The sequence below is a fragment of the Dermacentor variabilis genome, chromosome 4 (genome assembly GCF_050947875.1).
Source record: "Dermacentor variabilis isolate Ectoservices chromosome 4, ASM5094787v1, whole genome shotgun sequence".
NCBI classification, from domain to species: Eukaryota; Metazoa; Arthropoda; class Arachnida; order Ixodida; family Ixodidae; genus Dermacentor; species Dermacentor variabilis.
In genome coordinates, this window is record NC_134571.1 from 1,590,001 (window position 1) to 1,617,687 (window position 27,687).

General features: G+C 46.1%; 1 protein-coding gene and 1 long non-coding RNA gene across 2 annotated transcripts in view; one reads left to right on the forward strand and one right to left on the reverse strand.

The window, feature by feature from the left end:
* The first annotated feature begins 8,718 nt into the window (after positions 1–8,718).
* Positions 8,719–10,273, forward strand: LOC142577692 (uncharacterized). The gene is made up of 2 exons (XR_012827044.1): positions 8,719–8,956; positions 10,141–10,273. It is a non-coding gene; the product is annotated as an uncharacterized LOC142577692 (long non-coding RNA).
* Positions 10,274–19,990: 9,717 nt separating this feature from the next.
* Positions 19,991–27,687, reverse strand: part of LOC142578567 (uncharacterized) — a 93,902-nt gene continuing 86,205 nt past the window's right edge. Inside the window, exon 2 of the mRNA XM_075687948.1 lies at positions 19,991–21,154. Coding sequence (XP_075544063.1) covers positions 20,499–21,122 — 624 coding nt within the window. The 5' untranslated portion in view covers positions 21,123–21,154 and the 3' untranslated portion in view covers positions 19,991–20,498. The remainder of the gene's footprint in view (positions 21,155–27,687) is intronic.

Below are 27,687 nucleotides of genomic sequence, written 5' to 3' on the forward strand. Positions count from 1 at the left end.
GAAGTGCCACACACAATCCATTCTTACCTGCAACGCACCGGACGTATATCGTACAGTACTGGGTATTTACAGTTTTCTTTTTTCATCTGTGGGAACAAAAGCGACTTCGAATTAATTATGACTTTTCCGCAGTGACAACCAGACAAGCGTCTTGCCTGGTTTCTTCCCGGATGGTGATAACAGTTTCGAGCGTAGCAGGACAATCGCACACCATGCTTCAATTTAATCAGTGTCGTTCCAATGTTTCCTAGAAAAAAAAATAAAGGAAAATACGCCACGCTTACAAGACGAAAAAATAATATTAAAAATATATACATGAAAGTACGTCTCAGATTTCCTTGTCCCAACTCTCGAACGCTTGATCAGTTTTCATATAAAGCTCTTCTTTTTTTCTTCCTGCCAGTAAAACAACAGCAACACAGAAACAAGGAGTTCATCATACATTGCAAAACCATTTGCGCAATACAAAGCGAGTTTTGTTCACTTGACAAAGGCGGTCATGTACTACACAACGTAAAATTAAAATGCAACTTACGAGTATGCATATTCTGAATGGCGAGACAAGGCGGCTCCACTCCATGGAAAGGGCTTGCGGTCTTCTAGTCCATTTGTTACCTTGTGAAGTTTGCGTTTATATGCGACGTCCATGATAACAGAAATGCACCAGCTGGTCCACTAAACTGTCGAGACGCGAAACGAGCTGGCATCCAACAAGCTGCCATCCAACATTTGGCGGGAACTAGCGCCCTTGCCCTGCAGTCCCGCGAGCGGGCGGCGTTGCGAGTAGCAATGCCCCGCTTCCCGTCTTCGCTGGTGGGAGCGGATGCTGACGGAGACAATCGCCCGTCCCTGCTTTCCAAGAACCTCTTCATTTCTTCTGGGAGAGGGAGATGCGACGGTGAGAGATGGACGCGGCTCCCCATACTTTTGCTTTCTTCTTTTTTCGCTGTTTCCTTCTTTATTTACTTACATACCTGCAGCGCCCAATGTTGGGCATTAGAGTAGAGGGAAGGAATATAAGAATGATGGAAATACAGATGATTGGTGGTACAAAAGGATACATCTAATACATAATACAACGCAATAATAATAATAATAATAATAATAATAATAATAATAATAATAATAATAATAATAATAATAATAATAATAATAATAATAATAATAATAATAATAATAATAATAATAATAATAATAATAATGTTTGTTGCCGCACAATATACAAAACAACACAAGCAGGCCGGTCTAAGCCTTAGTTGGCTTGTAGGACCGTGCCAATGAATATGATAGACAAGGCAAAAAGATGTACAAGAATTGATGAGATGAATGAAAAAGAAATGAAAGGCAAAAAATTAAGAAGAACAAGATAACATTTAGTTATCTATATATAACAAAATTGAAGAGGTAAATATTGCGATGCAAAAAAAAAAAACAATGTACAAGAGGGTAATTTTACTCTAGCTGCTTTAAGATGTGTTTGAGCGTTCTTTTTGATGTCGCGTTAAATATCTCTTCTGGTAATTTGTTAAATATGTCAGGCACATAAGCACAGCGTCTGGCCGCGCCATACCTTGTGGCTGAATGCGGAACTACGTAACGGACATGTTTTCTAAGCTCCCTTGCGGCGGCACGTTTTTGTTTGAAAGCGGAATTCCAGAAATGTTTAACTACAACTGTTTCTATAAGTAATGAATGGATGTTTGGTAGCCCAAGTTCACGGAAGATGTTTGCAGATGTTACTATTGGGGAATTGTACGCAACGTTTTTAAGAATGTTTTTTTATAATCCGGTCAACCCTGCATCTCCAACGATCCGAACAAAAGCCAAAGACTGTAATGCCATACCTTAACACACTGTAACCTAGTGCCTGTGCTATAATCTTTTTTACAGGCAAGGGTGCAATACTTTTGATATTAAATAACAGCCAGGCTACTGACCTCAGTTTTGAACAAATAAGTGATAAGTGATGTTGCCACGATAAATTACTACCGAAATAGATTCCGAGATATTTCACACAATCCACGTATGGAATAGGTGCGCATTTACAATGAACACAGTCTGACTCATGCAAGTAGAGAGGCAAGTTAATAACAGTAGTCTTAAGTGGGGAGCGAAAACAAACAAGTTTTGTTTTTTGGGCATTTACAACAATTCCATTATTAGAGAACCAAAGCATTGCCTTGTGCACGTCATTTTGCAACATTTCAGTGGATGTTTTATAAGAAAGTTGTTTCGCTAATAATACAGTGTCGTCAGCATACTGGAATACTGAACATCTCGAAATTGCCAAAGGGAAGTCGTTAACAAAGATATTAAAGAACAATGGCGACAAAATGGACCCCTGAGGAACTCCAGCTTTTACCGACAGCTTAGAACTAAATATGCCCTTATCATCGGTAGAGACCACCTGAAATCTGTTGCTCAAATAATTTTCGAGAACTTTGTAAAAAGGCCCACGAAATCCCCAAAAATGCAGTTTACTTAACAAGATTTGATGATTCAGGGTGTCAAACGCTTTCGCTACATCTAAAAATAGCGCACATGTGAAAAGATTCTGATCAAATGCCGAGAACAGTTCATCTGAAAATTCCTCAAGCAGTGCCACAGTACCACGCCCTAAAACAAAGCCAAACTGTCGATTGGTCAGGATAGAAAATTTGTTAAGAAAAGAAGACATAGTGTGGAAAAGAAATTTTTCTAAGACCTGAGCAATAATCGGCAATATTGAAATTGGCCGATAGTTTTCAATACTATCTTTCTTCCCTGACTTATGTAGTGGTACAATAACTGCAGTTTTTAAGCATTCTGGAATTTCGTCGCCTTCCAAAAAACCGTTCAGTATATGCAGGATAATATCTGACAGCGCATTGAAATTCCTTCTGATGGTGTGTAAAGAAATTCCATCATATCCAGTGGGCTTATTAGGACGGAAACTGAAAATAATTGCCTCCAGATCACCCTTCAAAATTTTCGGAAGAAAAGCCGACGCAGATACGGAATGCCCTAACGGTGAAGTGCTTGTATATGGAGAGACGGCCCTTTGGGACGCTTTAATAAAGTGCCTGTTGAAAGCATCAGCCACTTCTGTGGGAGGTTGTTGAAAAACACCGAAAATAGAAGGGCTATTGGAACTCACTCCTCTGAGATGATTTACCAAAGACCAAGTTTTGCTTACATTATTTGAAGATTGTTGGAATTTATAAAAAAAGTAACGGCGTTTGGCGCCACGCAAAAGAGCAACAACTCTATTTCTTGCCGACTTGTACTCTAATCGCAGTGTTTGGTTTCTGGGATTTCTTTTGCAGCGTTTCCACAAGTTGTCTCGATACGAAATGGAAGCAAGAATTTCCGTTTTCATCCAGCAGTTCCTTATCGGCTTAGCTATCAGCCGTGTGCAACGCAATTCAGTTTTTCATTTGCATGCAGAACCTTTCGTATACTTTGGCCGAAGAATCTTCTTTGGCTAAGGATGACCAGTCAAACGAAACGATAAGGTTATCAAGCTTGGATTGATTAACAGTAGGGACAAGGCATTTACGCTGCCCAGATCCAGTTTCCACCGATAACGTTCTAGACGCGTCTGGTAGAACTAGACGACATGCTACGAAATAGTGATCCGCCATGCGTTGTAGAATAGTACATGACCTAAATGAACAGCCGGGAGCTCTGACCGCTATGTGATCTAAACAAGATTGTACTACGCCATTATTAATTAATTCCGCTCTAGTAGGAGCTGCAATTGTACATTCCAGACCATAAGCGGACAACGTAGATAAATAATCACAAACAGTCACTTTTTCAGGGCATAAAATATTGATATTCAAGTCTCTTGATATTCAATAATAATAATAATAATAATAATAATAATAATAATAATAATAATAATAATAATAATAATAATAATAATAATAATAATAATAATAATAATAATAATAATAATAATAATAATAATGTATTTAAAAAACAGCGATTAAGGCAAGAAGCCGTGGACAGGAGAGGTTAATCTCCTATTCTGTCCGAAGCAAAATACATTTTGGAACTAAACATATAGATGTTTCGACAACAAATTTTCAAACACAGATGGCGTTGCTGTGACAATTTCAGGCGGCTGTTTATTCCAATCATGTACAATTTTTGGAAAGAAGGAATGTCTATATAGATTGATACGGCATTTGTACTCTTGTACTTTGAGCGGATGATCTGTTCTGGGTGATATGTAACTTGGGTTCTTCATGTATCTGTCCCTCACAAACCAGTCTTGCCTGTGTAAATATTGAAAAAAAGTTTAAGTCGCAAATATTTCCGTCGGTTCTCGAGAAGTGGCCATCCCAAGTTAACACGTATTTGTGATGAGCTCTGAGTGAAATCATAGTTGGCGGTAAAGAAACGGGCGGCGCGTTTTTGTATCCGTTCCAGTTGATTAATGGCTGTGTTTGTCTCTGGGTCCCAGGCAGAGCTGCCGTACTCTAACATCGGACGAACGTTTGTTAAACAAAGCGTTTCCTTTACCTTATGGGGGCTTGGTGTGCGTGTGTGTTGTGCGTGTGCGTGCGTGCGTGTGTAATGAAAACCAGCGATCTAGATTTTGCACAGATTGGTAGCTCTATACGAATATGTAATAGCTAATATATATAATAATTTTGACATCTTCAATGCGTCAAACAGTAGTTTGGGTGCTATGTTTGTGCCATGTAGGTTCTGTCTTCCTTTTTGTGAATATTGTTTAAATATTGTATAATCTTGTTTTGTTTCCTTTTGTTCTTGCTCATTATTGTATAACTGTTGTTACACTGTGCAATTATCTTTGTTTTAAAAGTCTTGCTACGAAGACGCTGCCAAGCGAAAGGGGGCTGCGGCTTTGTCAAGCTGTATCTGACAGCTTTTTGTGCGCATCCGCTGTCTGTACCTTTACAAGGCAGAAATAAATAATTTGAATTTCAATAAATATTCGTCGTCAAAGCATCACGTCTATACGTGCACGAAGTTCGATAAGTGCGTGCATGCATTAACCGTCAGTACGCGTTCCAGGGAGCTTTGCACCAAAAATGGTAGATATATATATGCCTCACAGGTGACGGCGCATAAGAAAACACTCATGATCTACCATGAATTTATTAATTCTTAACTGCTTGATTGTTGAATGTCATTAGTTCATTGAGCAAAGGTTGGAAGAACTTGATCTAACTGTAGTTCTTCCCAGTCAAATGACACGTCGACAGCAGAAATGCTTCATTTGTAGATTGACATCGATGGACATGCAGCCTTAATTAATTGACAATAGCTACAAAAATGGCAGTTTTTGACATCTTTTCACAATTCGGCTTCGTATAATCGCTTCTTTCACACTCCCCAGGGAAAACAACCAATGTTTTCCTGAACTGTACAGTCCGCGAGTCGCCTAGCTGCGCTTATATCGTTTTGACGATTTTTGATGTGATACGACAGGGCCGTTTACAATTAACACGCCGTTCACGAACTATTTTGCTTGACTCTTTCTGCAGCGCAGGTATGACTATTACGAGAACTGTCTAACACAATACCCACATTATTAAATCTTGTTCCCCGTTAAATAGAATATTTTCTCGATAATTTACCTACAAAAAAAGAAAGCAATAATGAACGATCCAATAGTGTTACAAACATATCCGTTCTTGAAGTATTGAAATCTTGTGCCTTTTGGTAAAGGAAATGTAATACTTACGCGATATGTCTTCTTCTTGCGACTTGCACACTGGTCTCCACGTACTTTTGCTCTCATAATAGTGGTCGTTGCATGCGCACCCGCATATATGGCGCAAATAAATTTGATTCTGATATTATAATTCGCTCTAATTACTAGAGTTCGATCAGTCCAGAACAAAACACAGAACCATCCTTTAGCCGGAAGCTGATCTAACTGCCAGATGAACTGTCACTAACGTCTGTATGTGATGGTTGCTGTTTTTCCCCGTGTGATGAATCGCCGTCATCGCTTTTGTATAGCTGGTCTATATTCCGTCATTATGTATATTCGTCCGTCAACATTTGTTACGCAAAAGCAATAACAACAAAAAATTGCTGCCTCTCACTTCTTCAAAGCACTGCGCAGCCTGTCGGAACGCACTGGCGCGTGTGGACGCGTGGCCTAAAGGCTCAATTTCAAGCTGTTGTTCAATTGCTGCCTGAACCACTCGTGAAGACTTTCCGCACCACGCTGCATTATTATGCTCGCTTTTCTTGTGACCGATGACAAGACATTAAATTTGGCGGCCTCTGCGAGACAAAGCTGCACCTACGCAGCTTCTTAAATATAAGAATCGGCTCAGCAGCTGTCGGGCTACGTGCACGGTCCCGTGTGACACGTCACTCAGAAACCGATTAAACACGTACCGCACGTGTATGACGCGAACACGAATATAACGTGAGAAGGGGCTTTCGGTCTCAGAAAAAGACTGTGTGTCAGAAGAAGTGCTGGGTAATATTCTATATACGGGACGTCTTTCATACATAAGCTATCCACAATGAGACTTCCGACGGATGCGGTTTCGTATACTGAGGCAGTACATGCACTAGTCGGATATTCTAATGACGAAGCTTTCTTTCACATGGGAGCTGTAGGTTGCGTGGGAGCTAGGTTATACGTAGGCGCCTACATGCAGCGCGCAGTCTGCCATTTGGGAAGAGGTGTCATTCCTCCGTCTTGTGCAAGAGCGATCTATGAAAGCGCTAAACGTGAAAGCGTATAAAGTTGACAGCAGCTTTGGTGGGCAAGAAAAAGAAACCTATATAATATTGCCTATTGTAAGCCGTTCCATGGTTTCAGACAAATTTATAACTATATTAGGTAAAGCTGTATAGGTAGAACCATACTGAATAAAAAAAGATATTTCAAATAGTCTGTACATAAATTTATTGCGACGCACTATAGCGTAAGCCTCCATGTCAATTTTTCCGCGTGGAAGTGCTTTTGTGGTGCTGCCTTGGGCGTGTTTCTGAATTTTTCATCTTGGGCTCAGATAGAACGCACCGTTTATTCAAAATTTACTGACGACAGACACCGCTGGCTTCCCTGCCGCAAGCGCAGTGTACAACTTCAGGCCATGTCACCCAGCTGCAGAGACTAGTCGAAAACATGGAGGGAAGAGAAAAACGGTAGAAAGGAAAAGTTTCCCGCGCTTCTCCGCCTGCCTTCCCTGGTGGCGCTCGTCGTTTTTTTTTTTTCCCTCCTAGCTCCATACTGCGGTTACCCGGCCACGCTACCCGGCCTTGGGCTCAGTTATTCCCTCTTGCCCGCATTCTTCTCCACCGCTGGACTGTTTTACTTCACTTTCTTTTTTTTTTTTTTTTTGCTTAGCCCGACTCACCAGAGTGTATATCAGCTTGTCGTTGGAAGTAGGCATGCCCATTTGTGAACGAACTAGTTTAACAGCAATGCAAAGCGGTTTACCAATGCGGACAAATAAAAAATGCGGCCTTTTAGCGAAACGTGAGTTGAAACCAAGCAGCAGTACGAGCAAAGTCATTAAAAAGAATTTAAGGAAGTCCAGAGTCGCAGTCTGTGCTTCTGCAGTGTGCATCAGCCGTGGCAGCATGCAAAATGCTTGTTATTATTGTAGTTAGTACTTAGTTCAATATATTTTATGCTGTCTAACAAAAAAATACGAGGACCCAAAGTTCAGTCGGCAACTAAAGCCGGCCCGATGCATTGCCGGCTTGTCGCACCGACGAGCGTTTGGCGCGCTCGGCGTCCAGTCGTGCTCTGGCGGAGGCCCAGCCCGTGTGGCCGGCCGCGTGCCGATGTAGCTGGAAGTAGACGTCGGGACAACTGTTTTCGGAAGTCGGGCGTAGGCCAGTGATGTTGGCTTCTGACCATTTCTCAACAATCGGCCAAGCATCGGCAGTCGGCTAGGGTTCCTTGGGGGGTTCTAGCTTTGGTATCCCCGTTGCCGCTTTGGTGTCCTGGAGGCGCCACCAATAATGCGAAATAATGACACGTTGTTACAATTAGTAAAAAAAAAAAACACGATTTATTAAATATAATTGCATCCAGCCGCCAACTTGTGACGATAAGTTCAGCACTGCCGCGCTTCGCGACTTCTGCAACACCAGTCAGGTCTTCGCCTCTGAATACGTCGGACAGACTTTCTCGCGCCTGCGGCGCTGGTGCTGAGTCAGTCATCGCCACCGGCGGCCTTTCACTCACTTGCGTTCGCGGTTGCCAAGACGCTCTGCCTTCTAGATTTTCAGTATATGCGGCTCGGGCTCTACTACGGTCGCAAGCTATGATCCGTCACGACTGACTTAGCACGAGCGCCGAAGGTGCGAGACAGCCTGTCGGACACAACGGTCGCCACATCGGGCGTCCGTGCCTGCTGCTTCACCTATTTTACCGCGCCGGCAGCCAGGGTCCGAGCGTACACAAACTCGACCCCACTCCGCAATGCCGGCTCCCAGATTTTCTCTCTCGCACCCGCTCTTACTCGCGCCTGCGCAAGAACGGCTGGCGATCCCTCAAATGAACGTCTCGTCGTGACACCATAGAGAAAGAAATTCAACAAGAGGGGACACTCTTCAAAAACTGGCAACAGGAAAGACGTCACGCCTAGTTTCAACAACATCCGTTAGTTGACGCGAGCATCAGAAAAAAAAAGAATGTGAAATAAACTTCCAGACAACGTTTTATTTTTTTAATTCTTTCCCACTAAAAGTGAAAAACTTTTGCGTGTAAATGAACTTACACTTTGCAACTTTTTGTTGCGTTGCCTAGCAACAAGCTAGCGGCACGCCAGACGCGCGTGCATACGTCATGCGCCAGACAAGCCGCAGGAGTGAGCGAGGCCGGCCGTACGTGCGAAGCTCGCGTGCTCGGCGACCCGTCTGTTTTGGATATAGCCCATGTTTTTGGGCTCCCGGCCTTCTCTATGCTTTTCTTGCGTATCGTCTGCATTTCGACACGGCACCACTGGACTACGGCAAGGTGAGAAATTGTGTTTGACAGTGTGCGGCGCATTTTAAGCACATTTAGGCTTAGTTCGAGTGCCGCAGTTAGCGAAAAACAGCTCCGCCGTCCTGGCGCAGTTAATGCCTCGTCCTGGGAGATGTTTGCGACGCTTTCTATGAGTCCCAACATTACTGTAACTTATTTTGGTAGGTTTTGGGCACGCTTGCCGCGCCCGGCATATTGACGCAGTAAGCGAAAACCGGCTCGGCCGTGTGAGGCATTTGCCTGTGTACATGCGTGTACTGCGTCGTAGCGCCTAAGACAGACAAGTTTTCGCGCATTCTGTGGCCCCCAACATTATTGTAACTAGCGTCGTTATATTTGGGGTAGTCTAGAAGCACGGTTGCCGCGCCCGGCTTATTGACGCAGTTAGCGAAAAGCAGCTCGGCTGTGTGCCGCAGTTTCGCGTGTACTGGATCTTACTGGTAGAAGTTCGTGACGCATTCTCTGACCCGAAAAAGTATTGTAATTTATCTGGTAACATTTTGGGATATCTTAAGGCTTGCTCGCCGCGCCTGGGGTTGTGAAGGTGTTAGCAAAAAAGCAAGCCGGCCATAGTGAGTTTTGCGTGTACTGAATTTTAGTGGGACAAGTTTGTGACGCATTTTATAGCCCTGCAACAAGATATACCTTATTTCGGTACTCACGCTTCTCGAAAACGCGACGAGCGATTGCCGAGAGTGATAACACGGGAGTGTTGCATGCGCCGGCAGGACGCGTAAAAGATAACACGGAGGAGCTCAAGAACATGACATTTACGTATTATGAGCGACTGAAAACAGGCTTTGCACCCACGAGTCTGACTTGAGTGCGATTAGAAGGCATTCTGCGAGCGTGTAACATGGTCTGGCTGAGCCTGTGTGTGTACTTCGCGTACCATCGTGTCGACTGAGGCCAAGTTGTTTTGGAAACGCGCAGTCACCCGTGTATTTGTGCACTTAAAGTGCAGGAAATAATGCCAGGGAAAGGAGGGGTGCTTGAAAATCAGATGTTCAGATTTTATGGCATTGTTTCGGAGGAGTCTTTGCTGCGAAATGTACGTAAAAGTGAATTTATCTCTAATGCCGCTCATTCACCACTTACGCACGTTTCGCCTCTACACGAAATACTCCTGTTAGGTCAATATGCCAAAATGATACATGCTTGTAATTTACTTTCAGCTGATGGGATCCGGTGGAGCATCGTACGGCAACGACTGCTGCTTACCTGGTGCCACAACTTTCGATGAATGCAGAAGAAGCCCGGAACGAGCATTTATATAGAGCAAAATAAACATTTCATCATTTCAGAAGACGTCTTTCGTTTTCTTTATGAAATTGCACCTGACAGATTCGGTGCAGTCTTGTAAAGGTCAATCGCAATCATTTCTACGTAATAATGAAACGATTCCACGCCAAGGCCACGCGAGGTTCAGCAGAAGCGAAAAAAAAAATGCCGCGCCGAGCAGCGGAGCCGGCGCGGCGTGTACCAACTGGTGTTCAAAACGCGCGCGCCCAAAACCGAAACCGGAAGAAGTCAACAACATCCGCTTGGTGTGCTACAGTCAATTCGGCCGCTGGGCTCTATGGGAGTGTCCACTCTTGTTGAAATTTCTTTCTCTATGGTGACACGAGAAACTGGTTCCGGCCCGTCCCCTCTTTCCTCCTCTCCACCAGGGTCGGCTGCGAGCGCTACTGGCAGCGGCTGCTCCAAACTGGAATCACGTTTTATTGCCTCCGAGATTTTAGCGGCGTCTGTAGCGATCCTGGAGGCAGGACTCGCGGTGTCTCATCAAACCATTGTTTGAGCGCTCGCCAGCCCAGTAATCGTTACCATAGAGTTTCTCGCCCTATTACCTAGAGGGAAATCTGGCGCTGCTGCGCTGTGGTATGCATGGGAATACCAGTATATTGTGACCTCTGATTGGCATCGTTCTCGGAGAGCCAGGCAAGCGCCGTTGCGTCTGTCACAATGACTAATTTTCTACTAAAGCAGCACGTAAAAAGCTGTTTTAGCTTAATTATTACACAAAAACATGTTTTGTTTAACAATAATAACTAGTTGTTGCAAGTATAATTATATGAAACGTAAGAAGCATCAGCGAGCCGCTAAAGTTAGAGGACAGAAGACAAGATTCGTATACTCACTTTGGAACAGTTTGTCGCCTGTTCTTCCTTTCCTTCCTTTGGTTATGCATTCTAGGTGAGTAAACTTTACTGGAAAATGTAACATGGGTGAATGGAGGCATTTTATGAAGATTTTACTTTAAGAACGCGTTATTTGTGTAGCCATATCCACGTTTTAGACGAAGCACCGTACATACGCCAGCCAATACAAGCCTCGCAGACAGATATAGGGGGCGCTATTCTCGACACAGGCCTAGAGTTACTGTATATGCTCCCAAAGGTATTTGGTAGCATATACAGTAACTCTACGCAGGCCTAGGGTGCCTCGATGCGCGCGCTCCCCTCCGCCGCCGAGCAGGGTGAAGACAACCGCGTCGTGTGTTTCAACGGGCATCGCGCAGCTGCATGCACAGTTCGCTTTGATAACGTGTGCTGCTTTAGTGATATGTCGAGAACACGAAATTTTTGCATCAGGAGTGTGAAGGTACCAATTTAATATTCTGTCATTTTCATTTTTAAAACGGAATTTCCAACTGGACTTGCTGGCAGCCGAAAACTGCCGTCGACGCCAGCCGCGCAGACCTTAAAAGAACGTCGTGTAGGGCTAGCTGGTGACTGTTCACTTTGGTTAAAGGCGTGAAACGTACGCAGGCACGAGTCTCGCCGTCTTTCGCCGTGTCTGTGCGAAGTGAAATTTAGGGGCTCGCTAAAATATAATCAGGAAGAAGCCAAAGACTGTCGGCTTTCTCTGAACAAACAGGGATAGTGTGAGGAAATTCTACAATATGAACTGAAGGCGTGTGCGCTTTCCAAATTAAAATATTAAAGCTTCTTGCCTATACTGACAGGTGGAACAATCGTAGTGAGCTAAGAAATCATTTTAAATATAAAAAGTGGCACCCTGTTATATTATATGCATGCTCAAAAAGGCAATGTTGTAGGTCAACACTGGCGTCACGCTGTCCACAAAGTTCGCGGAGCCCGAACACAACAGCTCTCTTTTTCGTCTAATTCTGTCACCGCCCGTAATAAATTTCTGTCGTTAAACGGACACGTAGCCTTGAAATCATCATCAATAATGCCTTATACGATATCCAAATAATTCGCCGATCATTGGGTGGGGAAGAATATAGCGAACGCACAGACAATGCATGATCAAATTACTCATGCCCAATGCACAACTACGTGGCTTCTATACATAGCAGTAACCACCAATTGTCACTGAATCAGTCATGATGAGTCGTGACATGACATGTTTGTCATGACCATACATGCGTCGTGCCTGGTCAGTGGTTTCATCCCCCCCCCCCCACAAGAACACACGCATGAACACATACACGCACGGACAGCAAGTACCGACCGAGTTGGACAACGGCACAAGAATAATGCCGGGAAAACACGTCAACACTATCCGTATGTCATTACATGAAAGACAAGCTTAAAGCTCACCTTACCTTCTACTGCGCCATGCGTATGCTCTTCCAGCTAAGTACAATATCAAATTGTACGAGACGCCGGTCACAAAGAGCGCACAACGTATGCGTAATATACATCTTGACGCTATTGCAGCCGGTGTGCAACACGCGATTAGAAACAAAGCATTTTGTGTTATCCAGAAATAAGCGAGTTACACACGCATGCATATGTGACAGATATCAAGAATAAAAGCGAACACGCTACGGGAAAAAGCACACAAATGAACGAATATCTACGAATGCAGAAATGGCATAACTTACGCTGCACACACACGACCGGTCCGTGGGCTGCCACTTGTCGCGCTTGACCGTAACCAGCCAGAGGAGTCGTCTTTTCGTTTCTTTAGGAAATTGGAACATCTTCCAGTCATTCCGTGAGTGGTTCGTGCACTGGGGCACGCAACAGCCGGGTATTTCGGACCAGAAAACGCCGTGCACGTGTCTCTCTAGACCGACCGTAAAGAAATGTGGGGAGCGCAATGGCGGCCGGCGGTCAGAAGGCGGCACTGACCCCTTCACGGAATGACGCCACCCTCCGAGAGGGCGCGCATGGAGGCACCCTACACAGGCCTGCGCTGATGCTTCCTCGACGAGATCAGTTTCCAGAGTTTAGCAGACGCGGATGGGTCTAGCTTTACCTGCAGGCTCTGCGAGGGTGTCAGGGAAGCAGTCCAAGAATTTGAAGGAACTTGGGCAGCCAAGTTCGAAGAGCTTAAAGGGACACTAAAGGTTAATATTAAGTCAATGTGGACTGTTGAAATACCATCACAGAAACCTCGAAACGCTTGTTTCATGCGAAGAAGATACTTATTTTAAGAGAAAATGCGTTCTGAAGTGTCCGCGCACCTCTAGCGCAGTTCAAATCACCCGCCCTCCGATCGAGGAGTGGTGACGTCATGGTCTCATAGTGACATTGCGCCGTCGGTGAGTAAAACGGTGTCCGCAGACAGCGCTACGGATTTTCTGCGCAAAACGCAAACGCGTGGCCAGGAACAGAGCCAGGACAGAGCCAACAGCAGCGCGAAAGCGAAACTATGGCGGCTAGCGGAAGGGAAAGCGCTCGACGATAAGCTGGTTCTTTATTTTATGACGCCAACTTTGACGCTAGTTGCAATGTACGACCTTGACAACGACACATTGGCTCGCGATGCTAGGCTCGACTTCAGCGATTTAAGCACTGATGAACATGACCTGCTGCTGAGGGCTCGCGCTGCCGGCGTCGTTGCGTACTACTACGACGGCAACTGTATGTCATGGCTGCACATATTCGAGCATTTGTAGCTGTTCCTTCGTGAAAACAAAATGCCACACTCACCGCCCCGTCTTCGACCTGCAGTTGTTCTTGCGCTTCGGATTTGCAGGCAAGACCGACAGAACAGCGCTACGGGAGAGCATTGCTTTGAAAGGCACTCCACACGACTTCAGTAAGTCGGCGTTGAACTGGTAATCCTCTGGACGAAAGTGCAGCGAGCCCACTATGCGATTTTTCGGCTCTTTGCCAACGCGCTGTGGCAGAGGTACGGTACTTAACCACTTCGAACGAAGAGGTTCACTCGTTGGCACACAGTGATAACTAACGTTGAATTCGCCGTTGCAACTGCCCTTGGCCAAGTTCCGCGGACCGTTCAGGCATCCCACGACATCACATGGACGTGGCATTCTCAGCTCCAAATGCAAGTTTCGCGAGCCAGCAGAACCAGCGCAGCACGATGCGATAACGAATCAACTGAAACTCCAAAGCGCGCGCGGCGCAGAGTCGAACGCGCGAGTCGAGCGAATAGGAAACCTTTCGACCACCCATACTACTTAAAGGTAACATCAAAATGTTATTTTTTCTTAGAATCGGACAGAAGTAGACAAGTAGCATTTTCTTCCGTCTTATAACCTAATGAAATTATCTTTTTGATACGAGTAGTTGAGTTCTAGTGACATAAATTATGATGAGGAGTGCCTTCGTCATCAGGCTAGTACCGGAATATAGTTGGGGGGTCTCAAATCGTGTCATGCATTTACCTCAATTTCTCGGTTACTAAAGCTCTGTTCGCGATTATATTGACGCCTTACACGTTCTAGAGCATTGCTTTATCACTTTAACTTGACTTCATAGTAACTTTTAGTGCCCCTTTAAAGCAGACCTGAGGGAGGAGCGGGAAAAGCGGGTGGCACTGCAGGCGAAAGTCGACGATTTGGTCAAGGCGGAAGCGGTGAAGGCCGCGCAATCCCTTTATTAATTACGTTTCTCCACCTTGCGGGTTTCCACAAAACTATTACGCCAAATTCTTGCGAAATTTTTTGAAGTAGTTGATGAATTTGACTTTGCCCTGCCATCTGCTAGCCACCTGCTTAGCTCAGATGGTAGAGCGGCTGCCCCAGAAAGGCGGTGGGACCGGGTGCCGAATTCGAGTTCCGAATCAGGACGAATTTTTCTTCAACTGCGAGGCTTTCTTTCGAGGAACCCGTACGGGTTTGCTTTGTCGCAACTGCTATGATTGGGAGGATGTCTCATTTTTCCTTTATCAATTACGTTTCAACACTTTGCGCTTTTCCGCAGAATTATTGCGCCAAATTCTTGCCGAAATTTTTGGAGTAGATGATGAATTCGTCTTCGCCCTGCCATCTGCTAGCCACCTGTTTAGCTCAGATGGTGGAGCGGCTGCTCCGGAAAGGCGGTGGGACCGGGTGCCGAGTTCCTGTTCCGGATGAGGACGAATTTTTCTTCAACTGCGAGGCTTTCTTTCGAGGAAACCGTACGAGTTTCTTTTGTAGCAAATTGCTACAATTGGGAGGACGTCTCATTTTCCCTTTATTATATAGCTACGTTTCTCCACCTTGCAGGTTTCCGCAGAACTATTATGCCAAATTTTAGCAAAATTTGCTTCGAGTTGTTTATGAATTTAAATTCGCCCTGCCATCTGCTAGCCACCTGCTTAGCTCAGATGGTAGAGCGGCTGCCCCGGAAAGGCGGTGGGACCGGGTGCCGAGTTCAAGTTCCGGATGAGGACGAATTTTCCTTGAACTGCGAGGATTTCATTCGAGGAACCCGTACGAGTTTCCTTTGTAGCAATTGCTACGATTGGGTGGAATACTCATTTTCCCTTTATTATATAGCTACGTTTCTCCACCTTGCAGGTTTCCGCAGAACTATTATGCCAAATTTTAGCAAAATTTGCTTCGAGTTGTTTATGAATTTAAATTCGCCCTGCCATCTGCTAGCCACCTGCTTAGCTCAGATGGTGGAGCGGCTGCCCCGGAAAGGCGGTGGGACCGGGTGCCGAGTTCCTGTTCCGGATGAGGACGAATTTTTCTTCAACTGCGAGGCTTTCTTTCGAGGAAACCGTACGAGTTTCTTTTGTAGCAAATTGCTACAATTGGGAGGACGTCTCATTTTTCCTTTATTATATAGCTACGTTTCTCCACCTTGCAGGTTTCCGCAGAACTATTATGCCAAATTTTAGCAAAATTTGCTTCGAGTTGTTTATGAATTTAAATTCGCCCTGCCATCTGCTAGCCACCTGCTTAGCTCAGATGGTGGAGCGGCTGCCCCGGAAAGGCGGTGGGACCGGGTGCCGAGTTCAAGTTCCGGATGAGGACGAATTTTCCTTGAACTGCGAGGATTTCATTCGAGGAACCCGTACGAGTTTCCTTTGTAGCAATTGCTACGATTGGGTGGAATACTCATTTTCCCTTTATTATATAGCTACGTTTCTCCACCTTGCAGGTTTCCGCAGAACTATTATGCCAAATTTTAGCAAAATTTGCTTCGAGTTGTTTATGAATTTAAATTCGCCCTGCCATCTGCTAGCCACCTGCTTAGCTCAGATGGTAGAGCGGCTGCCCCGGAAAGGCGGTGGGACCGGGTGCCGAGTTCAAGTTCCGGATGAGGACGAATTTTCCTTGAACTGCGAGGATTTCATTCGAGGAACCCGTACGAGTTTCCTTTGTAGCAATTGCTACGATTGGGTGGAATACTCATTTTCCCTTTATTATATAGCTACGTTTCTCCACCTTGCAGGTTTCCGCAGAACTATTATGCCAAATTTTAGCAAAATTTGCTTCGAGTTGTTTATGAATTTAAATTCGCCCTGCCATCTGCTAGCCACCTGCTTAGCTCAGATGGTGGAGCGGCTGCCCCGGAAAGGCGGTGGGACCGGGTGCCGAGTTCAAGTTCCGGATGAGGACGAATTTTCCTTGAACTGCGAGGATTTCATTCGAGGAACCCGTACGAGTTTCCTTAGTAGCAATTGCTACGATTGGGTGGATGTCTCATTTTCCCTTTATTATATAGCTACGTTTCTCCACCTTGCAGGTTTCCGCAGAACTATTATGCCAAATTTTAGCAAAATTTGCTTCGAGTTGTTTATGAATTTAAATTCGCCCTGCCATCTGCTAGCCACCTGCTTAGCTCAGATGGTAGAGCGGCTGCCCCGGAAAGGCGGTGGGACCGGGTGCCGAGTTCAAGTTCCGGATGAGGACGAATTTTCCTTGAACTGCGAGGATTTCATTCGAGGAACCCGTACGAGTTTCCTTTGTAGCAATTGCTACGATTGGGTGGATGTCTCATTTTCCCTTTATTATATAGCTACGTTTCTCCACCTTGCAGGTTTCCGCAGAACTATTATGCCAAATTTTAGCAAAATTTGCTTCGAGTTGTTTATGAATTTAAATTCGCCCTGCCATCTGCTAGCCACCTGCTTAGCTCAGATGGTGGAGCGGCTGCCCCGGAAAGGCGGTGGGACCGGGTGCCGAGTTCAAGTTCCGGATGAGGACGAATTTTCCTTGAACTGCGAGGATTTCATTCGAGGAACCCGTACGAGTTTCCTTTGTAGCAATTGCTACGATTGGGTGGATGCCTCATTTTCCCTTTATTATATAGCTACGTTTCTCCACCTTGCAGGTTTCCGCAGAACTATTATGCCAAATTTTAGCAAAATTTGCTTCGAGTTGTTTATGAATTTAAATTCGCCCTGCCATCTGCTAGCCACCTGCTTAGCTCAGATGGTAGAGCGGCTGCCCCGGAAAGGCGGTGGGACCGGGTGCCGAGTTAAAGTTCCGGATGAGGACGAATTTTCCTTGAACTGCGAGGATTTCATTCGAGGAACCCGTACGAGTTTCCTTTGTAGCAATTGCTACGATTGGGTGGATGTCTCATTTTCCCTTTATTATATAGCTACGTTTCTCCACCTTGCAGGTTTCCGCAGAACTATTATGCCAAATTTTAGCAAAATTTGCTTCGAGTTGTTTATGAATTTAAATTCGCCCTGCCATCTGCTAGCCACCTGCTTAGCTCAGATGGTGGAGCGGCTGCCCCGGAAAGGCGGTGGGACCGGGTGCCGAGTTCCTGTTCCGGATGAGGACGAATTTTTCTTCAATTGCGAGGCTTTCCTTCGAGGAACGCGTACGGGTTTCCTTTGTAGCAATTGCTACGATTGGGCGGATGTCTTATTTTCCCTTTATTAATTCCGTTTCCCCACCTTGCGGGTTTCCACATAACTATAACGCTAAATTCTTGCCATTTTTTTTCGTGTTGTTGATGAATTCGACTTCGACCTGCCATCTGCTAGCCACCTGCTTAGCTCAGATGGTAGAGCGGCTGCCACGGATAGGCGGTGGGACCGGGTGCCGAGTTCGAGTTCTGCATCAGGACAAGTTTTTCAACTGCGAGGCTTTCCTTCGAGGAACTCCTACGGGTTTCCTTTGTAGCAGTTGCTACGATTGGGTGGATGTCTCATTTTTCCTTTATCAATTACGTTTTTACACCTTGCGGGTTTCTACATAACTATTACGCCGAATTCTTGCAAACATTTTTCCAGTAGTTGATGAATTCGACTTCGCCCTGCCATCTGCCGGCCGCCTGTTTAGCTCAGATGGTAAAGCGGCTGTCCCAGAAAGGCGGTGGTCCCGGGTGCCGGGTTCGAGTCCCGGAACAGGACGTATTTTTCTTCACATGCGAGGCTTTCTTTCGAGGAAGCCATATGGGTTTCCCTTATACGAAGTGCTACGATTGGGTGAATGTCTCCTTTTCCCTTTATTAATTATATTTCTCTACCTTCCGGGTTTCCTCAGTACTATTACGCCAAATTCTTGCCAAATTTGCTTCGCGTTTTTAGATGAATTCGACTTCGCCCTGCCATCTGCTAGCCGCTTGTCTGGGTCAGGTGGTAGAGCGGCTGCGCCGGAAAGGCGGTGGTCCCGGGTGCCGGATTCGAGTCTCGGACCATACGAATTTTTCAACTCCGAGGCTTTGTTCCGAGGAACCCGTGTGGGTTTCCTTTGTAGCAATTGGTACAATATGGTGGATGTCTCATTTTCCCTTTATTAATTACTTGTCTCCACCTTGCGGGTTTACCCCGAACTATTACGCCAGGTGCTTACCGGTATTGTCTTGTAGAGAAACCTAAAGCTAAGCCGAATGAATTGTGGAAGTACGAAAAAAAAACGAGCAATCTAACGTTGTCATTTCAAATGTAATTGAATATATATGTAATCGTGAAGATGAGCAAGGTAAATTAGAAAGGTTTAGATATTTAAGTCAGCGTTCAACAGAGTCGAAGGTTTGAAGAGCAGCATAAAACTGGCGCAAATAAATGTTATCGAAACTTGTGAAATATTTGTCATGTCCTTACTACAAGTCAGTAAAAGAGCACTGAGCTGCTAGACCTGATATATATCAAACTTGATCATGAGTATGCGTTATTGATCGCCCCAACACCCTCCCCCTTTTTCGTGCTTCTGTATGAAATATATCTGAATAAAAGTGATCTGCGGTGTTATTTGTAAAAGGTAAATACGCACAAGGATGGTGACAAAACAGTAACTGAACTACCTGTCGATATTCTTAATGAATTTAGCCTGCAAAACATTTAAAATTATTTTACACTTTTATTGAACCCCTTTTTATGTCCCACCTGCAGCATCGCTTCAGGATAGGCTTTACGTGTGAGACACAGTTGGTGAAGTTCACTCACGATATTAGTGAATCAATTAGAGGCAGCAGTCAGATCGATCGTTTCTTTACAAATTTGATGAAGGGCTTAGACTTTGTGAGTCGTATTTTTATTACTGCAAGAATTATCGCTTCTTATGTGAAAATAAACTTGCCCTTCATCACGACAGCAAGAATTAAGTGTAAGACGAGTCATCGCTTAGTCTGGTCACACGAGGAGGTTGCTGAGATATATCGTTCAGGTATTGAAAAAAGAAGTGAGCATTAAGTGAACGACTCTCTCGTAACTATTTGGATAAAGCCAATAGAGGGCGTGTAGTTTAGAGTCACGACAACTGTTTTTATTGCGATGTTACTGAGTATTCAGTTTGATGCCTTAAGTTTCACGCCGAAAGTTCCTAGGCTTAAATGCATATGAATTGAAACCGGTCCCAGTCATCTGGCGCTTGGCGGCACACTGTGCATGCGCGCAGAAGCCACCGGTACAGAGAGTCTGAAAAATGAAATTTATTCTTCTAAAAGCGTAACAAAAACAGAACGCTTCTTTCAACAGGTACCACCACCGTTGCTCGCAGCCGTGGAAACGGAAGGCACAGCGATACATGATGCAGCACAGAATGCGCCGCCGAATGGGCCGGCGCGCCACCGCCCTGCCTGGACGGATAGACTACGCTACGGAGGCTACGCAGAGGCTTCTACGGGTGGCCACACAGGACTTTGAGCAGACCCCGCGGTTGACTAGTGGTGTCCCCCCAAACCCCTGGAATGTCGAAGTAATAATGCCCTAAAGAGATTCTTCTCGGCGAGATTCCTACAGTCGGCTGGCCCAGCCAGCTAATGCCCAACAGAGGTATAAATAAAGGCTCTCTCTAACCAGTGATAAATAAGCGCGCTCTCAACAATGCACGTAGCTGGCGGCGGCAGCAGCAACAACAACAATAAAGGGTTAAAACATGCAGCGCTGTGATATGGGCCTCGTTAAGTAAGAGCCGTTCTCAGCTCTGGTGGTGCGTCTTGGCGTGGGCGTTGAGGTTGCCGCGGTTGGCGAAGCCCTTGCCGCAGACGGGGCAGCCGAAGGGCTTCTCGCCCGTGTGGACGCTCATGTGCCGCTTGACGGTGGACTTTTGCGAGAAGGCCTTGCCGCACACGTGACAGCCGAACGGTTTCTCGCCCGTGTGCGTGCGCATGTGGATCTTGATGCGCTCCTTGTCGGCGAACCGCTTGCCGCACACCTCGCACGGGAAGGGCCGCTCGCCTGTGTGCGAGCGCATGTGGCGCGTCAGCGACGTCTTCTGCGAGAAGCGGTGGCCGCACAGCCCGCACCCGAACGGCTTCTCGCCCGAGTGCGAGCGCATGTGCAGCTGGTGCACGTTGCGCGAAGCCAGCTGCTTGCCGCACACCGCGCACGGGAAGAAGGGCCGCGCCGCACTGGGCGCCGGGCTGGGCGCGGCGCTCGTGGACGACTCCTCGGAGGACAGCAGCAGCAGCTCGTGCTGCTGCGGCGTGGCCCAGTCCTTGGCCTGCATGAGCGTCGAGACCGGCGGCAGCCGCAGCGGCTCGCCGTTGGTGGGCGGCGGCAGCCAGGGCTCTGGCAGGTCCCCGCCGGCCGCCTCGCTCATGGCCGCATGCTGGACTCAGTGGCGCCCGCACCCTGCGGCGCAGAACAACGGACAGTGAGTGATGCAGCCGCTTTCGTGCGCCGGACTGCATGCCGAGTGCCAATCAGCCAGTGTACTCTTTTCACTGGCACCACTGTTGACCTAATCAAAGTGTTCGCCTTTTTTATGGCGCGCCCCCTTGCACGCGATGGAAGACGGCGCGCTTCCTCCTCTGCGAGATCGAGCCACCGTCCTCGGCTCACACACAGCATACGGCGCACTGCCACGATGTTTGCGCTCTTTGCACGCAACATCACGGTCACGGAGGAAATGCGCCTGCAGTGTCCATACAAAACCTGGGATATTATGGGGCAAAACCGCGATTTTATTATGAGCGACGCCGTAGTGAGGAATGCCGGATTAATTTTGACCACTTGGAGTTCTTTAACGTGCAGCCTATGCACGGTACGTTTTTGGATTTCCATGAAAATGCGGCCGGTCCCGCGCTCTCAAGCTTAGTAGCGCAACGCCTTAGCCACTACGACCACGGGGAGTTGGAGTGTCCAAGCAATTGCTACCGGAATGAAATAACCACAATGAGCATCAGCACATGTTTTGGTGATAAAAAACTGCAGGCTTCGTCGTTTTCCTCTCAGCGCATGGTAATATGCTCGCCACTGTCAAAATTGCTTCCTTTGTTCAAGCAAGTTCGTAATTTTATCTGCTTAAAGTTGTTGTGCCTCAAGAACGCACATTTAATTTGTCAAAATGTTTTAAAACATTTGCCACTTTGACAGTATCGATCTGGCTGCCTACGTCTTGGTGCTCTCACGGTCGTTTAGGTAACTCAATGGACATGTACCAAAATTGGCACAGTATGAAAAGAGCGCATGAAGAACATAAATGATCGGTCATGACATGTGTGTCATGAAACAGCCGCCTACGTCTTGGTGCTCGCATGGTCTCCGGTAGGTGCGAGTTGCCAGTGCCTGATCGATCAGTGGGCAGTCATCTTCTATTCCTTTCGGAACGGGGCAGTTTCCGGCTATTCAGAAAAAAAAATTAACGCGTGCACGTAACTTTGACACGGTGAGTTTCGTGGTTTTGTGACGTGGCCTTACAGATAGGCGAAGCCGGCGCAGCCCGAGATCTTTTGACCAATAGCAGAGTGCCAATGGCGAAAAGGCGTCGAATCAGAAGTAATAATTTTTCTTTTGTTCGGTGCAATCGTGCATAATCAGTGTGCCCATGTCATATAACATGGGGAGCTATCGCGGTTTTCGTGACGTCGCGTGACAGACAGGCGAAGCGGGGGAGGCTCGAACATTTTTTGACCAATCATGGAGGGCTGATTGGAGAATTGGAATAGAAAAGTTCAGAATAGCTTTAGGTTATAGCGCGCCAGAAGTCTGAGGACCAAGTACTGTTGGCTTTGTATGTTGGTGAAAATTACCTTCAGGTATGTCGACAGTTTAGGCGAGTTGTTGACCAATCATTTGGGCAGCGGTTGTCTTGTCCCATCTTCCGGCTGGTTTGTTTCGTGTTTTTGTTTTGGGCTTCATGCGCTAACAAGAAAACGACACTGTCGAATGTGCAGAGCAATTACAATCACATTACAACACTGCCTTGAATTTTTTTCTTTCGGCATGTGTCACTCCTGAAGTTGTCTGTCCTTTTTTTAGGCTGTTGCAAGATAACAGTTACATTAGCACACTTTCCCTCCAGTAGCCAAAAAAGTTGAGATTTCGTATTTTGAGGAAATGGGGGCCACTTTCTTGGTGATTATATATATATATATATATATATATATATATATATAGAGAGAGAGAGAGAGAGAGAGAGAGAGAGAGAGAGAGACACGACCCGAAGGTATAACTTTAAAGGAAAAAAAAAGAAAAAAAAGACGGACGTCATGGCAATGTTTTTCTGACGTTTCGGCCGGAGGACGGGCCTTCGTCGAAGTGAATGCCAGTGTAGTCGCATCACAGTTATATATCTGGACACCAGACACTTATCACTTTCTCCTACACGAACATGCACATAATCAAGCCTTAGTCAAACAAATGCAAAGCGAGCACATCGTGAAAAAAAGTAAATGTAGCTGGGCAGTTCTAGAAAACACAGCAGATAGGAAACGTCACTACATGTAATCACATAATCATGCGGTGCTAAAAAAGCAGAAGCTGCACACGAGAAAAAGATTATGGCTAGCGCCGTATAACGCACTGCAGCTGAATGAAGGATTTAAAAATGCATACGTGGACAAAAACCAGTATAATATGCATTGTATAATCAAAGCTTTCTATCGTCTTAAAATTGCGATAGTCACGCCCGTAGCATCGGTAATTCTGCGACCCGTGCAGCTCGTACCATAATTGTAGCAGCCAGCCGTCGGGCACAAATCTAAACTTTTCCAACATAGAAAAACCTCGTACAAAAGGCCACCGTGACTACGGGCACAAGTAAGATATATATAAGCTGGTCAATCTAAATTAGTGATGCAGGTTTGTTTTGCGATGTTTTCGTTATTACCACAAGAAAGAGCGTTGAACTTGCATATCAAATGATTCGCGGACTAAACAATCATGGTGGGAAGGAAAACCAGATTCCAGTATGGTCACTCTAATACCGTCGAAAAGGTGTCCAGTTGTATATAGGTGTTTTGACAGCGGCAGGTGTAGGAAACGCTTTGCATGAGAACGATGATTATTAAATCGAATTCTAAACGGCACTTCTGTTCGACCAATATCTTGTAGGTGGCACCTACAACACTCAAGCAAATAAATGGCGTTCGACGTGTCGCAGTTGAAACTGACTTTGAAGCGGAGCGCGAAGTTTGAAGCCGAGCTTTTCGCCGTTATTGTAGTTAGCATATGTGGGCATACTTCACAGCGTCGCTTGCTGCGTGGACTACAAGCTACAGGTACGCGGGCGCCGATTTTGGAAGAGGTTATCAAATCGCGAACGTTTCTTGAGCGTCGGTACACTACTCGCGGTGCCTCTGGAAAAAATTGTTGTCTTTCACTATGGTCTAGAATATCTTGATGCAGTTTGAGAATGGCGGAAACATTCGGAATTGACGCTGCGTGCGTCAACATAAGGTTAGTTGCAGGAGTGGTCGCCGCCGGCTCTGACTTCAAGAGAATATCTTTCCTTTTCAAGTTACTGGCTCGTTTTATTGTGTCATCAATAATTTCCTTATGGCACTGGCGGTCCACGAGTGTACGCTCTAGCTCTGCGCAGTTAGCATCGGAATTTTTTACAGCAAAGCTGTATACGTCTACCGTCCAAGGAAATCTTCGCGCCGTTGTTGGCATGGTAAGGAAAGATCTCCCCATACGCTAAGCACTTCCCCGTACGTGAGCCGATCCTGAAGATAGTGCAATGCCGGGCCGACCCGCGGCGGAGGTGAAGCAGGCGTTAAGCACTCCCCATACGTGGGCCGATCCCGAAAATAGTGCAATGCCGGGCCGAACCGCGGCGCAGGTGAAGCAGGCGTTAAGCACTTGCCATACGTGGGCCGATCCCGAAGATAGTGCAATGCCGGGCCGACCGGCGGCGGAGGTGAAGCAGGCGTTAAGCACTTCCCATACGTGGGCCGATACCGAAAGTAGTGCAATGCCGGGCCGACCCGCGGCGAAGGTACAGTTCGCCATTAAGGGGCCCACATACACAGCCTCGCTGGTCATCGTTCTTCACAGAGTGGAAGGGCACTGAGTTTTTTATTCGGAGCATATACGCCTAAAACGCTGTGCCTGGTTATAGGGGACAGCTGTTTTACAATATCGAACGTGGCTGCTTTGGAAATGTAGATATTGGCGCCTGTCCGTTGGCTTTTTGTAAAGTTTGGTTGACAGATTATTTCCGGTTATTGACGCTGTAACATCGAGGAAGTCAATCTGTGAAGTTGAATGGTTTTGTGAAAATTGAATGCTCGGGTGAACGCTATTCAAGGCAGCAATAAAGCTAACCAGTGTCGATTCGCCACGGGGCCATGGGGCCACACCAGAAACACGTCGTCATCAATGAAACGCAAAAAGTTTTAGGGTGCAGTTCTCAAGAAATTCACTTTCCAATATGCCCATAAAAATCTTGGCATAATTCGGCCCAATCCTTGTTCCCATAGAAGTACCACTGACCTTTACATAATGGCTACCATTAAATTCAAAATTATTCATTTCCAGTATGAGTTTTAATATGGAGCTGAGCGTGAGGACGCTAATGGGCTTGTCAATTGTAGCTTGTCCATAGGCAAGGGACAAAGCGCGAATGCCGTCTGAATGCGGAATATTCGTATAAAGGGATATGACATACAGTGTCACAAGCAGTGAACCAGAGGGAATAGGTATAGGTCTAGTATTTCGCTTAAGAAATGGTTAATGTCTTTTATATAAAAGGGAAGGTTGGGGGCATTAGTTTATTTAGCTGGTTTACATACCGAGAAAGAGTCTCGGTAACAGTGTGTACGCCTGAAACAATTGGACGTCCCGAGTTCCCTGGCTTATGAATTTCAGGTAATAGAAGCGACCTGCTATTGGACTGAGTGGCATTAGAGACTGGAACGTGTTTTCGTCTCCGACGAGCGCTTCTTTAACCTTGACGTCACTGGTGGGATCATTGAGAAGAGCTTGATAAAACACACTGTTAGATAACTGTCTATTCGCTTCATCGACATAGTCTTGGCGGTTCATTACTACGATCGCTCCTTCTTTATCGGCTGGTTTGATAACAATGTCTTGGCGTGAGCTTAACTGATCCAAGGCGCTGGTATCAAATCGAGATGGGTAGTGACGAAAGGGCGCATGCCCTTTATAGGCGTTAAGAATATCCCTCTGAACCGTTCGGATATATAAAGCTAAACATTTGTCTCGCTGTGGCGGGGGAGTCCAATGTTTATGAGAGGGAAGTATATTACGAGTACCACTTTCACATGATCGTCTACGAAAGAATTCCCGTAACCTCTAAGTTCGCGCAGAATTATCCAAGTCTTTGTATAGCTGAAATTCGCTGAAACCACCAGTCGTTGGACAAAAACTCAATGCTTTTGAAGTACAGCAATTTCTACTGACGACAAAGACGCGTTCGGATGCCAGATAAATAATGTTTAGAAAATCGTACGGCGAAGCTTTAGGAGCACGAAAGCTAGCAAAGCGCGTTTCCTCCGAGCTTCGCAGTGATCTGGATTCGGATGTAAGCTGGTGCGGCCCACCGCGCGACACATGGAGAGACCTCTGAGTGCTGTCGCCTGAGTGATACCTTAATAGAGTTCAAGGCTAGACACACAATAATAACCCGTTACATGTGTACGTTACGTATCGACGATGTTCAGACTTGACTCGTTTATTTCCATCGTGGGCAGAGCTGCGGGAGCGCCTCTAGGTTCGGCGCCGTTCCATATTGCGGCTATATCGAAGCTAAATGCTTAGCGACGACACGCTGTTTCCCAATCAAAACAACTTGTTGACATCTCTCGGGAAAACACGAAAACTTGCCACGAGTCGTCAACAGCACGTTCACCTGCACCCTTCAGCACGACCCCACATATCAGCATGGCGCTGGACGATAGACGGCGCTGTGATCGCAAAATGGCGGCGCCCTTAATAAAACAGTCTATAGAGAGTTTTAGTATAGCTTAAATGCTTGCGTTAGCGTGATCCGGGAAACTATTCGATAGACCTTTAGTACAGCGTAAAGCCACGAAGCGCCGCAAAGCGCAAAACTTCACCGCGCCATCTAGGTGCGAGTAGCCCAAGCTCTTAAGCTGATTGGCTCGCCATCTAGTCAAGAGTAGTCAAAGGAGCATTTTTTGATAGCAGACCATTTTAGAATAGCGTTTGTCGCCTTACGTACGTTAAACTCAAGCACCTTTGCGGGACGTTACGTTAAAAGACAGGACGCCGTCTGGCACCTCGTGAGAAACGTATGCAAGCCAAGACAATCCATCAGCAACCATTCTGTTGTTGCTACGCGGATGCGTCTCTTCAGGCTTACGGACGCCAGAATCGCCGAAAGATCTCAGAAATTGTATGCGCTATGCGCGCTCATAACTAGCGTTTCAGGTCAGTTTAGAGGAAGTAAAAGCTCATTTCTAGAGTTACGGGCGATCAACGAGAGTGAGAGCGCAGTCATCACGAGAATTCACGGTGAAGCGAGAGCCATGGGTGGCGCCATGTTTGACAACGCTATTTCTTAGCGTCCGTACGGCTTTGCGAGCGTTAGCGTCTCTCGCTAAATTCCGGAAATAGTGGAGGCACCCCATGTGCAAAGATGATATAGCGTTCTGCGCGTGCGCAGTATGACCCCGTTATATTTTAACATGTATCCTGGTGTCACTTAATTACGGTATACTAAAACTATAGTGTACTAGAATAATGTCCTCATAGAGTTTCTCACTACATTACCTAGAGGGAAATCTGGCGCTGCTGCGCTGTGGTATGCATGGGAATGCTGGTATATTGTGACTTCGGATTGGCATCGTTCTCGTAGAGACAGGACACCTTGAAGACGAGCTTGGCAAGTACCGTTCCGTCTGTCACAATGATTCACTTTCTACTAAAACAGCACGTGAAAAGCTGTTTTAGCTTTA